The following is an 18,056-nucleotide window of genomic DNA, read 5'->3' on the forward strand; positions in this document are numbered from 1 at the left end:
ACACTTTTAATCTCTTAATGCTGGATCCAGCACTTATCGCTGGATTCCAGCATGTCTTTCTACAAAAGGAAATTGAAGGCAACCAGAACAGCCTGCCATTTTTTTTGCAGAAATGACCTGTGATAACCACACACATTCCCCCAGTCTCCTTGCAACAAAACACATAGTTATCATTGGAAGTTGAAAATCCAAATGCTTTGGTACTGTTTGTTACACATCTGGAAACAAATCTGGTTTAGTAATGAATTTAGGTGAAATCTCTTTACCAAGAGACTGGTGATATGTAGACCTCACTACCATGGAAGAGCATATAAAAATAAGATGAGTAATAGGCCTTTTAATCTTGTTGCACCATTTAGTAAGATCTCAGCTGAACTTAACCTCAACCTCTGCTGTATCATACCCTTCCAATCCTTAAGTATACAAAAATCTATTGAAATCTTAAGGACAGAGAAACTACTGCTTTCTGGGGCAGAGATTTCTAAAAGTTCACAATACTCTGAGTAAATGAAACATCTCCTCATTTCAGATCTTTACTTTGAGACCATGACGATTTGTTCCAGCCTTTGCAGGCAGAAGCTAGAAGTGTGCTCCTTTGACCTCATGTCATTCAGTGGCAGCATACTATGTGAGCCTGCAGTACCTACCTTCTGCATACTAAAGTCTATTATATAAAAAAAAACAGAATACTTGGCAAGTTTTAATGAGATTGGACAAAGCCAGCATGTGTTTGTGAAAGGCAAACCAAACTTAACAAATTTACTGAAGTTTTTGAGGATGTAACTAGTAGACTAGATAAGGGCGAACCAATAAGTGTGGTGTACTTGGATTTTCAGAAGACTTTTGATAAGGTGCCACATGGGAAGTTAATGGGAAAAATTAAAGCACATGGGAATAGGGTAATATATTGGCATGGATTGAGAATACAGACAGGAAATAGAAGGAATAAATTGATCTTTTCCATGTGGTAGATGAGTAGGGCATCATGAACATCAGTGTTTGGGCCCCATCTATTCACAATGCATACAAATGATCAGGATAAGGTAACAAAATGTAACTTTTCCAAGTTTGTTGATGACAGGAAATGGTTTGGGATGGTGAGCTGTGGGAAGGAGAAAAGGAGGCTTTGAGGTGATTTCAACAGTTGAGTAAATGGTCAAACACAAGGCAGGCAGAACATACAATGTGTCAAGATATAAAGTTGTACAGGTCAGTGTAAAAAACAGAAAGGCAGAGTAATTGTCAAATGGTGATATATTTGGAAATGTGGGTATACAAAGGGATCTGGGTGTCTTTTGTACAGGAGTCAATGAAGGTAGACAGGCAGGCACAGTAAGCAATTAGAAAGGCAAATTGCATACTGACTTTCATAAATGGGGATATAAGTTCAGAAGTAGGGATATCTTGCTACAGTTTAATAAACCATTTCAATGATGAATATCAAGTCTTCATGAAATCTTTGGACAATTGCTTGTTCACGGCAAGTAGAATGTACATATTGCTTGAATTCCAAAGTCACCGGTTAATGCTAACAGGTTCAGCAGATTTCCAGATACATTCACTTATTTCTTACAGACTGGACTTCTTTTCTCAGAGCTTTCAACAATTTGGTAACTTAATTGAAAACAAGAGAGAGCAAAGCGCAGCAGTGGTCTCTGGAAGTTTTCGAAAATCAGTCTACTGCTAAAACCCAGTAAGAACCTTTTATTTTTCAGTTTCCAATAAACATTCTCTGCGATTTTCTGGTTTGCACCCATCCTCCCTTAATTAACTAATTCAGCAGCCAACACAAAGCATAGCAGCGGTTTGGTACAGGTTCATCTACAGTATCCTTAGTTGTTGTGGTTCTGTTCGCCGAGCTGGGAATTTGTCTTGCAAACGTTTCGTCCCCTGTCTAGGTGACATCCTCAGTGCTTGGGAGCCTCCTGTGAAGCGCTTCTGTGCTGTTTCCTCCGGCATTTATAGTGGCCTGTCTCTGCCGCTTCCGGTTGTCAGTTCGAGCTGTCCGCTGTAGTGGCCGGTATATTGGGTCCAGATCGATGTGTTTGTTGATAGAGTCTGTGGATGAGTGCCATGCCTCTAGAAATTCCCTGGCTGTTCTCTGTTTGGCTTGCCCTATAATGGTAGTGTTGTCCCAGTCGAATTCATGTTGCTTGTCATCTGTGTGTGTGGCTACTAAGGAGAGCTGGTCGTGTCGTTTCGTGGCTAGTTGGTGTTCATGAACCACAACAAAGAGCACCCGAGCTACAAATTTTCTCCCAAACTTTGAAGTATCCTTAGAACAAGTAAATTGCACAATCTTCCAGGTCAGTTCCCAACAGCAATTATCTGTCTGTTCTCTTTTCCTTTAAAACAAGTTGCTTTTCAAAGTTCAACTCTTTAAATTGTGTTCAACAGCAACTCTTTTATCTCTGTATCACATAGAGTGGTGTTCTTGCCTTTTTAACTATCAAAATAGTTGTTGCCTTCTGGTGTGTTTTGCCACTTCTGGAGCTAAGCCAATTCTTAATGAGAAAAATGGATATTTTCCCATCGTTCATAGCCCAAAACACATTACATGTCCAACTTAAACAATTCAACAAAAATGTATGTAGCTACCTGAAGAGTAGCTTGTTGAGTCATTTACCATTAAAAGCCTAGTCTTTCAATTGAAAATGATGCCTAACCTCTTTAGTAATGCCACAGATGGATCTTTCTTCCAGAGTTTTTGTTTTTCAAGTGAGTATACTTGTCTCGAAAATTTTGAATTGTCTTTTTTAATGTTCCCCACTGTGTATTTATCTGTTTACCCTTTCAACATTAACCAGTTCTCTCTGCAATTGCCTTAAAGTTCAAGATTCTGGTTTGTGACTGGACTGTGTTGTTTTCAGAATTAATGAGTAATTAAATTACTAATTAACCCTGCCTCATTACACAACAGTACATCTAAAATACTTTTATTCCTTGTTAGTTTCACAACATATTGCTCCAGGAAACTGTTACAAAAGCATTCTACAAACTCATCTTCAGATCACTGCTGCCAACTTGATTGGTTTAGTGTACGTGAGAGGAGACAGCAGCAAAGTGTTATAGATTAGCAATCCAAAAACCCAGGCTAATCCTCTGAAGAAATGAGTTTAACTCCTGCTTTGGTAGCTCATGGAAATTGAATTTATTCAATCACTTGAAAATTAAAATCTAGAGTAATGGTGACGAGAAAACCATTGTTGATTGCTCTCAATACTCATTAGGGAGGAACGCTTGCTAAATTTACCTCGCCTAATCTATACATGATTCCAGACCCACAGCAATGTGACAGGCTCTTAAATGACCTCAAGAAGGGCAATTTGAAATGTGCAACTACTGTTTGGTACCCTATAAACAACTCCCACTGGTGTCTTCTGATCATTCATATTCCTAGTCTCCACCTATTGAAATTTTAATTCTTGATTTTCTGTTTCAAAGTAAGTTCTCACAAGTGTTTTTATAATATCTTTTACTATCAGGGCTATGATTGCATGTTTTGCATTTTGCCAGTTTTTAAAAAATATTGTACACTCAAGGATATATTTTTCTCAACTCTGCTTACTTAGTAACTGTATGTTCCAAAAAGGACCAGGAGGCCAAAGGACCTTTCTTGTGGAGATATTTACACCACTGGTAGCAATTATTGAGTAAGCTGTTTGCCACCCAAAATGGCTGATGTCATTCTTATTATGATCAGACTCTTAAAATGACAGTGCACCATACTTATGCCTGATATCAAGAAATAGTTGGAGGCAGTAGATGCTATCTCCATTTTGGCAATAGTACTGAAGACTTGTACTCCAGAACATGGTGCCGCCCTAAGGTTTTCCAGTACAGCAACAATAGTGGCATTGACCAAATGATGCAGAAAATTGTCCAGCTATGTCCTGTAGACAAAAAAAAGACAAATCCAGTTCAGCCAATTACCTCCCCGTCGGTCTACTCTCGATCATCAGTAAAGTGATGCAAGGTCTCATCAATAGTGCTACTAAGCAGTACCTCCTCAGCAATAACCTACTCAGTGATGCCTAATTTGGATTCGGCCGGGGCCACTCAGCTCCTGATCTCATTACCGCCTTGGTTCAAACAAAAAGAGCTGATTTCCAGAGGTGAGAGTGACAGCCCTTGACATCAATGTTGCATTTGATGGAGTATACATCAAGGAGATCTGGCAAAACTGGAATCAATGAGTATCAGGGGCAAACTTTCCCTTAGTTGGAGTAATATCTAGCACATAGGAAGATGGTTGTGATTATTGCAGGTCAGCCATCTCAGCTCCAGGACACTTCTGCAGGAGTTCCTCAGGTAATGTCATAGGCCCAACATTCTTCAGCTTCCATCATAAAGTGAGAAGTGGAGATGTTCACTGATGATTACACAATGTTCAGCACCATTTGTAACTCCTCAGATACTGAAGCAGTCCATATTCAAATGTAAATAAGGTCTGGACAGTATCCAGGCTTGAGCTGATAATTGACAGATAACATTTGCACCAGTCAAATGCCAAGCAATGACCATCTCTTCCAGTTAGAGGCAATCTAACCACTGTCTCTTGATGTTCAGTGGTATTACCATCATTGAATTCCCAGTATCAACATACTGGGGTGACCATTGACTAGAAACTCAACTAGACTCACCATGTAAATACAGTGGCTACAAGAGCAGATCAGAGGCAAGGTATACAATGGTGAGTAGCTCACCTCCTGACTCACCAAAGTCTGTCCACCATCTCGAAGGCACAAGTCAGGAATGAGATGGAATACATCCACTTGCCTGGATGGATGGAGCTCCAACAACACTCAAGAAGCTTGACACCATCCAGGGCAAAGCAGCCTGTTTGATTTCCACAAGCATCCACTCCCTTTACCATCCATATTCAGTAGGAGAGTATACAATCTACAAGATGCACTACAAATTCACCAAAGATCCTTGGACAGCAATTTGCAAACCATGACCTTATCCAACCAGAAGAACAAGATTGACAGATACATGGTAAAACCACCACCTGTAACATGCTCTCCAAGTCACTCACCTTCCTGGCTTGGAAATGTATTATCCTTCTTTCATGGACAGTGAGTCAAAATCCTGGAATTCCCTCCCCTAAGTACATTGTGGATCAATATGTAGCACAGTCACTGCAGACGTTCACGAAGGCAGCTCACACCATCTTCTCAAGGGTAACAATAGATGGACAATGAATGCTGGCCAGCCAATGACTCCCATATCCCATGAGTGAATACATTTTAAAAAAGCACAACAGTAACCATATCTCTATATTGGTAATTAGATCTCAACAATGTGTTACGTTTGTGCCATTAGTTCATCTACCATTATGTGGATGCTCTGCATGATTAGAGAAAGCGACTTCAATTTTTTTTCACACTACACCAGGTTATAGACCAACAGGTTTAATTGGAAGCACTAGCTTTTGGAGCATCGCTCCTGACAACCACCTGATGAAGGAGCGTCGCTCCGAAAGCTTGTGCTTCCAATAAAATCTGTTGTACTATAACCTGGTGTTGTGTGATTTTTAACTTTGTACACCCCAGTCCAACACCGGCATCACCAAATCAATTTTTTTTACCATTCTTCCCTACACGGGCCTTACTTTCTGATGTAAAGTATGATTAAACTCGTTTTCATTTCCTGTTCCCCTCATTTTCTTCCTCTGTTAGTATCAACCCTTTATCTCTATTCCAATCATATTGTACATTTGTATGCTTAACTCTTTATATCACACTCTAGTTATTATTTAATGAAATGCTAAATATCCCACTTGCACCAAAATTGGCTACATACCATCCACCTCTTTACTCTCGTCCACTACCTGGATACACCTTGGCGTGCCCATTTGCCACTGGGTGGTGGGGATCCTTGGTAGAGGGCTCTCTACACGGGCGTCCTCCCCCTTTTGCTCAGGGATCTGGGGTGAAGGGTGCTGCACGCAGCAGTCCCCTGCAACCACAGATTGCAGTGATCCACAGATTCCACAGTGCCACAGAACATGCAGTTGGGCTGCATGTATTGGGTGTGGATGTTTGCACTCCTTTTTTGATTTTCTTAAAAACCTTCTCGTCTGTTTTTCGTTGCACTTGCATCCCACGCTCCTGATTTTTGGCACCCGTTACGCAGGGAAGAGGGTAGGTCGGAGGATCTGGGTCTGCATCTGGGCCTGGCCAAACTGGCCATAAATAGGTCCAGGCAGCGGGCCTTGGAGGGGGTTGTTAAGGTCAATTGCCTGCCCCTCTTCCATGGTTATGTCAGAGCCAGGGTGGCCCTGGACAAGTGTCAACCAACAACCTTGAGGTTTTCAGGGAGAGGTGGGCACCGCAGGGAGTGGAGTGTTTTATTTCCCCCTCCTACTCTATTTTGATTTATTCTCTGCCCTCGCCCTCAGTTGTTTGATCACGCAATATTGCCCTTTGTTGAGAAGGGTACTACCTGTCACTGGCCACTCTGGTGTTTCCTTTCTTCCTTGTGGTGGAATATAAATAACGATTTACACACTTGTTGTTCTTCACTGCACCTGCACACACAGACATGGGTGTTGGGGAAAAATAAGCACTACCACTTTTAGGGGGAAGTGTGGGGGAGAATGGAAAAGGAAAAAATATAATCAGGCGATTAGAACCTCCTTAGTTTGTGGGACTGACTCTGAGTTGGTTGGTCACAGGCTGTGCACTCGTAAATAAAGGCTGATTTGGTGACAGGGCTCTGGTCTCTGTACAGTTATTTCAGCATCATTTTATATAATTCCATAGAAAGTTCTGCTAAAAATTTTAAGTTTGCAGAATTTAAATTGTACTCTGACCCCATCTGACTGCATTCAACTTATATTGCCAAAGACCACTTCATCAACAGGCATTCTTTTAATTTGCTTTCTTGCACGGTGGCACATGAATTGTATATCTGATAGCCACAGCACGAGGTAAATCAATCAGTGTTGTGATGAATTCAGCAACCCCTGCACTTAATTACCCATTCACATACACATCCCCACACAAACACACGCCCCCCCACACCCATTCACCAGTCCACACACTCCACATGTGTACATCCACCCCACACACTTAGGCAAACACACAAGCACTCACAACTCACACATGTTTAAGCATTAGCATCCCAGACACACAAACTAAGACTTTGCTAACATCGAAATGATTGGATGGTTCAAAGTCTATTCAGGTGTCGGCAATAAAAGTGATGGCCCTCTCATTTGGTTATTGTAAATATATATCGTACAATGATTGTAGTTGGGTGAACTGAAAGGTCTTGACTCTAATATGGGAGCATTTTTTTCCCTTTCCTTTCCTTCCCATTTGATTTGTATCCCACTAACCTGCGCAGGATTATTTTTTTTTTCATGCACAATCTGAGACTTTCCTCTGGAAGTCTAGGATCAGACTGTTTTCTGTTGATGCCCCCTTCCCACTGTCAACCTGTCAACTCATCAGGGTTAAATTAGGAACAGGCCAATCACCCTCTCCTAAAAAATGCAAGATACTTGTTGATGCTGAAATTCTGAGATAAACAGAGAAGGTTGGGAAACTCAGCAGCATCTGTGGAGAGAGAAACACAGGGTTAACACTTACTTCCTCTCCTATTTAGAACACCATCAAATCAGATGAGAGTTGATCGATAGCATGCAACCTTTCCCAAACAAATACCTATTGACTTCAGCCTTGAAAGCTTTACTTGAACCCAAGGATCTGCAGCTTTCTGAAGGGACACAGTTCCTAATTTCAATTATTGTTTGTGTGAAGCAAACCATCCTGATGTCAACCCTGAATGGTCTAATCTAATTTTGAGGTTAGATACACTCTGTTCTAGCAGCTCCAACAAGAGGCACTCTAGCCTATCCAATCCCTCTATCATTTTCAGCAGCTCAGTTAGCCAATCCCTTAACCATCTGAAATTCAACACATTTGTTGTGTTTAATTAGTGTTTAATTTAGGGACTGCACCTGTGCCAAAGCTAATATATCAAATTTAAGGTACAATCCATAACCGAGTGCAGTGATCAAGATGGATTCCGACAAGAATCTGTGCAACTAGAACAGCCCCACGTGACAAACCCTTTGTATTCCAGCTACCTTGAGATAATGACCAAGATCCCACTTTTTGATTACTTCTCTAGTTCCTAGTCCCTTAGCTTTTTGTGCAGGGATACCCTGAAACTCTGTGTCTTCAGAGTTCCCAGCTTCTTACCAAGAGGAGAATAAAGTTAACCCCCCATTTAAATGTGTTTGAACATTGCATTCCCATATTAGTGCCATTTATAAATTATGAACATTCCCTGAAAAGCAGTGCCACCATTTACTCTGTAGCATGGTCACTCAGCATATTTAATCTGTTTTACAAACAAGCAATCCCTTTCCTGCCCATTGTTTTGCCTCCTATTTGCAAACCTTCTGCTCACTGTCTCTGCATAATTATCCTGCTGACCGCCTCTCCCCTCGGCCCCGCCTCCGCCCCCCCCCCCCCCCCCCCCCCCCCGACACTCCAGCTCACCTCCTCTCCCCAGCTGTTCCACAGGGTGTGTTTCCAGACCCACACCCAGTGGAACAGTTTCTCTTTAGCTACTTCAGCAAAACCTTTTACGATTCTGAATGCCTCACATAAATTACTACTTAACTTTCTCTGCTCGAAAGAGAAAACTCTAACTTCTTTACCCTTTTCTCTTCACTAAAACCTTATAGCTCTGTCGCCAATCTAGTTCATTTCTTTTGTGTGCTGTCTATACAAGAGCTTGATTTTTGTTCCTAAAGAGAATGGATGCAATAAACAAGCCAAATCTCCATTACAAAAATTTAGCCAGAGTGTGGAGATCAAAATTTAGATGAAAAAGGAACAGAGAATGGGACTAAATGAGTTGTTGTTTGAACAGTCATCGCACATGTGATGGTCTCCTTCTTGAGATAAAGACGGTCTCTCTTATCTGCTGACTGAAGCAAGTTGTCCAGGGATTAGTAGCATTTAGGAGGGGGAGAAAATTAGTGACTTTTTTTTAAAAATTAGAATACCTATAGTGTGGAAACAGGCTCTTTGGCCCAACTAGTTCACACTAACCCTCTGAAGAGTATCCTACCCAAACTCATTTCCCATTACCTTCACCTAACCTACATATCCCTGAACACAATGGGCAATTTAGCATGGTCAATTCACTTAACCTGCACATCTTTGGATTGTGGGAGGAAACCGGAGCACCTGGAGGCAACCAACGCAGACACGAGAGCGGCACGGTGGCTCAGTGGTTAGCACTGCTGCCTCACAGCGCCAGGGACCCGGGTTCAATTCTCATCTCGGGCAACTGTCTGTGTGGAGTTTGCACATTCTCCCTGTGTCTGCGTGGGTTTCCTCCCACAGTCCAAAGATGTGCAGCTTAGGTGAATTGGCCATGCTAAATTGCCCATAGTGTTAAATGGATTAGTCAGGGGTAAATATAGGGGGGGTGTCGGTTTCTCTTCGGAGGGTCAGTGTGGGCTTGTTGGGCCGAAGGGCCTGTTTCCACACTGTAGGTAATCTAATCCAATATGCAAACCGCACACAGATAGTCGCCCAAGGCTGGAATTGAACCCAAGCCCCTGGTGCTGTGAGGCAGCAGGGCTAACCACTGAGCCATCATGCATAATTCATAAAAATCATTCATAAAAAAGAAGGAAATTAAATAAATTGGATTGTATGTCAACAAACCCTGTGTTGAAAGATGAGGTTCATTTTCTCAGAAGGTAGCTGAAAGGGCTCATGTCAGTTCCTGCTGGCACCATCATGAAGCACATATGGTATACTGTAACAGTAATGATTTTCCTGGGATAATAATGAGTCCAGCCCAGCTCAGCATCATTTTCCGAAATACTTGTCAACCATGCGCAGCTTGATATCACAATAAAATCTTAATGTAAGCACAGATTAAAACATTACAGTGACTTTGTTTTGAAGTTCCCCAGTTGCCTCCTGAGGTTCGGACTTAACCTTTGCAGTTACCATTACACAAAACTATGGCTGGATTGCAGTAAGCACATTCAGTTCTGGCAATCACAGGACTGATATGACTTTGTGAAGGAAGGGGCACAGTACAACTTCATCAGAGTGATATTGTGGCAAGGAGGGTGGAAGAATGCAGGCAGGGTTAATATTCTCTTAAGAATTGAAGTTTAAGATGTTATCTAACTGAGGCATTTAGATGATTTAAAGAATTAATAGGGTAGATTAGATTAGATAGATTAGATTATAGGGTAGTGCTACGAAATTATCTCATTGTATTCCTTTGTTTCTTCAGAGCAAGCCAGTCTTCTCTGTGATTTGTAATGTTCAGAGCACACCCAATTCCAGAGTTGATAGGTGATAATCTTCAACTAATAGAATCATAAAGTACAGAAGAAGCCCTTCAGCCCATCAAGTCTGTGCTGATTATAAAAAAAGACTAAATCTACACTTGTCCCACTCTCCAACATTAGGTCTATGGTCTTGATTGGTGTGACACTCCAACTCTTCCCCTGAGTTTCTCCAGAGTTCTGTATGTTTTGTTTCAGGTTGAAATATAATAGGGTGATCTTACCATGTCAAAAATGTTGGTGGACTGATCTGAGATCGTGACAGCAAAAAGATATTAACTAATTTAAAATTACCTTTAAGATTAGAGATCAAAGGTGATATTAGGAAGCACTTCTCATACATACTGTCCTGACTATTTGGAATGCTGTCACACCAGAAGATATTGTTTGATAGGGATTGGGAGAGGCTATTTAATTGAAAATTTGAAACTAAAGTTTTTGTTAGGTAAGGGTATTAATAGTTTGAAAATATTGGAATTGGATAACTGTTTGAAATATTGACCTAAACCATTTGAAGGATTTCAGGACTATTGGGAAAGAAAAGTGAGTGGGACCAAATGGATCATCCTTTCTGCACCATAAGATTGTTTGAATTTATGACTAATCCAATTATACGTCATGATTTTGATATGGCTACTGTTGTTTCCTGACAGCTTCAGTGTAATGATCTCGCAAAGTGAATATAATTTCAGGACTCTTCACCACTCACTCCTAACTGCTCCATTTCAGCCTCACTCTGTGCATATTTAATAATACCCAAGAAGTCCCTGAAATCGGACCCAGGATCTCATTGTTACAGAATATCTAGGAGGCAAACTAATCTTGTACCAGCAGACTGATGGTGTACATGGTAATAGTAGCTGATATGTAACCCATCTAACAATTTGGTCAAACAGACTTGAGGGGCTGAATGGCCTCATTCTTTTCCTATGTTCCTGCATCCTTATTGCATTAATTGCAGGTTATCTCTTTTTTCAGAAATTGCTAAACCAGAATTTGACTGTCAGTGATGCAGGTGTCTAGACATTTCACACGTTCATACGTTACTTTGCGCGTTCGTTTAGTAAACAATTAAATGCTTCTGTGCTACTGTTGAAGTAAAAAAGAACTGGTGTATAAATAAATTGGTCGAGAATCTTGATCATCCCGCACTAAATTTTGGGTAACGAGCCAATAAATAGGCCACTAAACTAATTTTGCAAGTGTTCAGTTGATTACGTTGCTTTCGTGTGATACTCATGTTCACTGAGATTCATATAATTTGCTGAACCTTCTGATTTTCAGTTATTTGCCAAAGACAAGAGTATAATAAAATGCTACATAGATTAGTAAAACAACAGGGCATCTCAAAGTAAAAGCTTTTATTTATGCAGCCACTTATCACATCCTCATTAGCGCATAACTTTTGTTGCTAAGTGGACACATTCAGCAATTTCTACACAACAAGGTCTGATAAATATTGAAGAAGCTGAAGGACCAGTCAGCCTCAGGAATGGGGTGAGACTTTATCCTCTCCAGACATAATCAAAATGGTGATGTGCCCGTTACTTTACCATCCATCTCCAACTTGTCTGAGATTTAATGGAGGCATTGGGTAGCCTATTTAAAGCTACACCCTGCTGTATTTCACCCACAGCAGGAGGAGGCCCATACCATGTGGGCAGTCTGGCAGCTGCAGTGGAGCAGGCTGATGCCAGGTAAGGGGAAGCAGCCTCCAGGGAATTCCCTGCACCCATTGGGGTTCATCGCCATCAATGTCCTACTGCTCCCTACCCTTCACCCCCTCCGCCTTATATCTATTCTATAATTACAGACTATAAAATAGATATAAAGTTCTTTACACAACAAGATTTCACTACTTCCAGTTCATTCTCAATGCTTTTGATTCACTGTTCACTCTCTTTGTAAGGCACACAGTACCAAGGATTCCTTGGTGTACTACAGCTGAAAGGCATTAGGCAGTGAACTTTCCCTATTGTACCTCTACAGTAGAGGTACAGAGTGTCCCTCAGCATCTTGATTTGGGCTTTGGAATGTGCTGATTTTCACTACTCAATCAAGGACAACTCTTTGCATTGGAAGACCAAAATGTTTTGGGCAAGCCAAAGGGTATCTTTCACAGAGGTAATGGTCATCCAGTCACGGTTGATGTTTGTATTGCTTTGTGTCGTTGGGAGCAGCCCATAGAGAATAGAGACCTGCATCATGGAGCTGCTCAGCATGAAGTGCAAGAGAAACCATTGCATCTCCTTGTACCTGCATTGCAAAGACAAATTCCACAAACAGGTGCAAGACTGTGTTTTCCCCACTAATACCACCTCAAGGGCAACATGCAGAGGATGTGAGACTCCAGGTGTGCTGGGTAGATTTGATGTGAATGGGGTTTTCTCATGACTAGCTAAACTACATATTGGTGCTTGTTCCAAGTTTTGGCAATGACTCATTCTGCTAACTGAGTTTGACAGTCTGCTCAGGGACCCATCCACCATCTCCCTTTTGTGCAGCACCTTTGGGCCACACTTAACATGGAATGAATTGATATGTTTTATAATGTATTTATGTAAATTTTATGAATAAAATATGCTTTTTGGAAAATGAAGGCCATATAAGGACCACTGCACCCCATAAAATCAAGCCGTTGCTGTTTTTGATTGAGGGATGAATGTTGTTCAAGGCACAAAAGAGCCTCAAAATGTGCCACAGGACCTTTGTGAACCCCCTTGTTGACATAAAGTGGACCTTGGTTAGCTTTTAATAAAAGATATCTCTGATAATGCAATATTACCTCAGGGTTGTGCATCATTTTAGATTATGAGCTCAAATTCTCAAGTTGGGATTGGACCTAGAACTGATGTGAAAGGGTTAGAATATTTTATTTTTTTATGTTTTATGTGCTTGTTTTGTCATTATTGAAAGGAATTGGGTGTAGCTCTGTGTTTATGTTTCCTAAAAGGTCTAAAGAAGTTTCCACATTATCTATTAGCAGTGAACGGAGGTCCCCTCCTTCAAATGATGTTAGGTTGAAGCTCCATCTATCAGTTTAGGTGAATATTAACTATCAGAGACAAACATAATGTCCTGGTTAATAGTATTCCACAATCAACAGCAGAAGACTAGTTGGTCATTCACCACAAAGTCATAGAGCTTTCACAATATGGAAAAAGGCCCTTTGGTCCATCATGTCCATGCTGGTCATCAAGCATCTATCTACTCTATTCAGATTTTCCAGAACTTGGTCAGTAGCCTGCATGCTATGGAATTTCAAGTGCTCACCTGAATAGTGCTGAAGTGTCTTGAGGGATCCCATGTCTACCATTCTTTTCAGCAATAAAGGTCTAGATATCACCGCTGTCTGGATGAAAAGTCTTTTCCTTCAATCCACTCTAAAGCCCTTGCTCCTTGCCTTAAATCTGTGGGCCTGGTTATTGACATTTCTACTAAGTGAAACACTTTACCCTTTCTGCCCTCTCTATGCCTCTCATAACTTTGTATACCTCAATCTCTTCAACTTGACTCAACAAGCTACTCTTCAGGTAGCTACATACATTTTTGTTGAATTGTTTAAGTTGTGTTTTGGGCTATGAACGATGGGAAAATATCCATTTTTCTCATTAAGAATTGGCTTAGCTCCAGAAGTGGCAAAACACACCAGAAGGCAACAACTATTTTGATAGTTAAAAAGGCAAGAACACCACTCTATGTGATACAGAGATAAAAGAGTTGCTGTTGAACACAATTTAAAGAGTTGAACTTTGAAAAGCAACTTGTTTTAAAGGAAAAGAGAACAGACAGATAATTGCTGTTGGGAACTGACCTGGAAGATTGTGCAATTTACTTGTTCTAAGGATACTTCAAAGTTTGGGAGAAAATTTGTAGCTCGGGTGCTCTTTGTTGTGGTTCATGAACACCAACTAGCCACGAAACGACACGACCAGCTCTCCTTAGTAGCCACACACACAGATGACAAGCAACATGAATTCGACTGGGACAACACTACCATTATAGGGCAAGCCAAACAGAGAACAGCCAGGGAATTTCTAGAGGCATGGCACTCATCCACAGACTCTATCAACAAACACATCGATCTGGACCCAATATACCGGCCACTACAGCGGACAGCTCGAACTGACAACCGGAAGCGGCAGAGACAGGCCACTATAAATGCCGGAGGAAACAGCACAGAAGCGCTTCACAGGAGGCTCCCAAGCACTGAGGATGTCACCTAGACAGGGGACGAAACGTTTGCAAGACAAATTCCCAGCTCGGCGAACAGAACCACAACAACTAAGGATACTGTAGATGAACCTGTACCAAACCGCTGCTATGCTTTGTGTTGGCTGCTGAATTAGTTAATTAAGGGAGGATGGGTGCAAACCAGAAAATCACAGAGAATGTTTATTGGAAACTGAAAAATAAAAGGTTCTTACTGGGTTTTAGCAGTCACACAACACCAGGTTATGGTCCAACAGGTTTATTTGAAATCACAAGATTTTGTCAGGTGAAGTATTATTGTTTGTGCTTCCCCTTTTTCAGTAATTTCCTCCAGCCCTACAATCTTTCAATATCTCTGTGCTTGTTCATAGAATTACCGAATCATCACAGAACACAATTAGAGTTGTTAACATCCTTTAGGGAAAGAAATTTGTCGTCCTTTCCAACCTGAATCAAATGTTACTCCAGACACATAAAAATATTTGCACTTTGAAATGGCCCAGCAAACCATTTCAGTTATAGTTAAGGATATAGTTAAGTACCATCTTCAAAAGGGCAATTAGGAATAATTAGGATAAATGCATTGCCAAAGACATTCACAATATACAAAGTAATTTTTAAAATTCTGACCTCCTGTGCATCATCAATTTCTAGCCGTTCACGTGGGAGGTTGGCTCAGTGCACCAGGGACCCGGATTCGATTCCAGTTTTGAGCGACTGTCTCTGTGGAGTTTGCACATTCTCCCCGTGTCTGCATGGATTTTCTCCAGTTTCCTGATGTACAGGTTAGGGTGAATTGGCCATGCTAAAATTGCCTATAGTGTTCAGGGATGTATAGGTTAGGTGCATTAGTCAAGGGAAACATAGGGAAATAGGTCAGGATGGGATATTCTTCGGAGGGTCAGTGTGGTCTTGTTGGGCTGAATGGCCTGTTTCCGGACTATTAGGGATCTGTGATGATTCTACCACTCGTGATCTTGTCTTTAGCTGCCTATGCCCTAAACTCTGAAATTCCAACCCTAATTATTTTTGCCTTTCTACCTCTCTCTACTCCTTGAACATGTGCTTTAAAATTACCTCTTTAATCAAATTTTTGGTTGTCTGTTATACTATATCCTTATGTAGTTCAGTGCCAAATCATTGTTTGATAATGCTCTTCTGAAGTGCAATAGGACATTTGACTACATTTTATGAGCCACATACGTGTATGTAAATTGTGTTTTCTGACTGTGATTTAATGGCAACATTTAAAGAAGAAAAGTCTGTAACATCATGTCAAGATGAACACCACTAATGGTAATACATGCTAAATATGACAGGCTGTTTAGAAGGGACAGGCTAAAAAGCTGACAGTTAAAGGAAATTTGTCAAAAAGTGTGGTGCTTGAAAAGCACAGCTGGTCAGGCAGCGTCCGAGGAACAGGAGAAACGATGTTTCCGACACAAGCCCTTCATCAGGAATGAGGCTATTGGGTCAAAGACGCTGTGAGATAAGTGGGAGGGAGTGGGGCTGGAGTGAAGGCAGATGGGAATGCGATAGGTGGATGAAGGTAGGGGTGAAAGAGATGGTGGGAGTGGAGCATGGAGTGGATAGGAAGGAAGGAAGATAGACAGGTCAAGAGGGCAGTGCTGAGTTGGAAAGTTGGAACTGAGATAAGATGGAAGGAGGGGAAATGAGGAAACTGGTGAAATCCATTTGATCCTAGATAAGTAAATTTGCTCATAAACCACTTAGCACATTTCTGCGGAAGCTAGAGTTCCATAATGTAGAACAGAGATATTACAAACATGCTGGTTCAAAAAAATGCTTTCTTTCCTCCCTCGCCGCTATTTTTCAACCAGGACATATGGGCTTGAGAGACGTTTCTTAGATTCCAGTTACTTTCCGAGTTATTTAAATTAACCAACTGAGAAATCAGTCAATGGCTTACCAGGTAAGTCACTCCGCTGTCAGTCCCAGCATCCCAGGGAATTAAGTCCTGAATAACCTTCTGCACCCACCCACAATCCTTGGTGCAGAGATCTTCTGCCGACAGCCCCACATTCCAATCTGGACTGGGACCCAACATTGTCAGGAAGGACATCAGATGCCGTGTGTGGTCAACAGAGAATTCTGCAGATGGAGCTGCCCGGCTGCACAAAATGTAGAAAATAGCAGAAGAGAAGAAACAAGAGCACAATTAGATTTAGTCTAATTTCCTACAGTGTGGAAACAGGCCCTTTGGCCTAGCCAGCCCTCCGAAGTGTAACCACCCAGACCTATTTCCCCTCTGACTAATGCACCTAACACTATGGGCAATTCAGCATGACCAATTCACCTGACCTGCACATCTTTGGACTGTGGGAGGAAACCACAGCATCCAGAGGAAGCCCACACAGACATGGAGAGAATGTGCAAACTCCACACTGACAGTCACCCAAGGCTGGAATTGAACCTGGGACCTTGGTGCTGTGAGGCAGCGGTGTTAACCACTGAGCCACCTTGCCACCCTATTATGCCTCAACCTTTGTATGTTGGAATGGTACAATGACAATATTGTTCAATGAAGTGTCATATAATAGATGTTCATGAGTTGTTGTATTTTCATGTGTCACTTAGCTTCAGATTCTGCTTCCTGCATTGATGATTAATAATTTAGGAGCCTTGCAAATATTTTGACCTGCAGCTGCATGTTCCACTAATTAGTCTGACAATCTCCTTATCATTTGGTGCTGAGTCGTATTACAAAAGAGGACAGTCTTGACATATACATAAATGAATGACTCTAATAAGTTGAAACTCAACAGCAAATATCGTGATCTTTCTGAGTGTGAAAGGCCCTGCGCTTACATATCAGTAAAGTTCCTCTTATTCATTACTCAGTGGTGTCTCTTTCTTTCCTGGAGGTTCTTACTTTATCAAAGACATATATAAGATTTATATTTCTGAGACGTTTATGCACAAAGATGCCTCATTGTCTGGTGTGTCTCACTTACTTTTGATAAATCGCCAAAACTTTGTTCTTTCAATTTTCATTTTTCTTTCAATTATTATTCACTTACAAAGAGAACATGCTTTTGTTCTTTTTGTATTTGAATGTTGGGAATGAGTCCAGAAGTCAATCTCCACACTATTCCATCTCATGGAATCCACTTAATAAATTACCTTACATATTTATAAAGAGAGCTGCATCTACAAGGCTTGGCAGGCTGAAGCACCACCAATGGCATGTGGAACGCCATTAAACTATGACATGTTTACATATTCAGTCTTCTTTTTAACATTAAAAAGTGTCTGGATAATCTTTGCACATAATGGCCTAATTTAGTTTTTCCTTTCATTACCACATGAATTGCAAAACAAGTTGCATTTGGTCTCGACTTCTCCTTTGTTCAATCTGTTGCAAAATTGACAAATGATTACATCATTATGATTGTATCAATCAACGAAACAACAACCAGAGAGAGCAAAAGGGAATCATTTCCATATAATTACAGCATCAATTTTTATCAGAGGCCATTGGTGT

The 18,056-nt window shown here is 41.1% G+C and overlaps 1 protein-coding gene across 1 annotated transcript in view; it reads right to left on the reverse strand.

Annotated features, from left to right (window-relative positions):
* Positions 1 to 18,056, reverse strand: part of LOC140493734 (spondin-1-like) — a 334,053-nt gene that overhangs the window by 47,026 nt on the left and 268,971 nt on the right. The window contains exon 8 of the mRNA XM_072592548.1: positions 16,482 to 16,683. Within this exon, the coding sequence (XP_072448649.1) occupies positions 16,482 to 16,683 (202 nt within the window). The remainder of the gene's footprint in view (positions 1 to 16,481; positions 16,684 to 18,056) is intronic.

Source organism: Chiloscyllium punctatum, chromosome 22, assembly GCF_047496795.1.
Source record: "Chiloscyllium punctatum isolate Juve2018m chromosome 22, sChiPun1.3, whole genome shotgun sequence".
Taxonomy (NCBI): domain Eukaryota; kingdom Metazoa; phylum Chordata; class Chondrichthyes; order Orectolobiformes; family Hemiscylliidae; genus Chiloscyllium; species Chiloscyllium punctatum.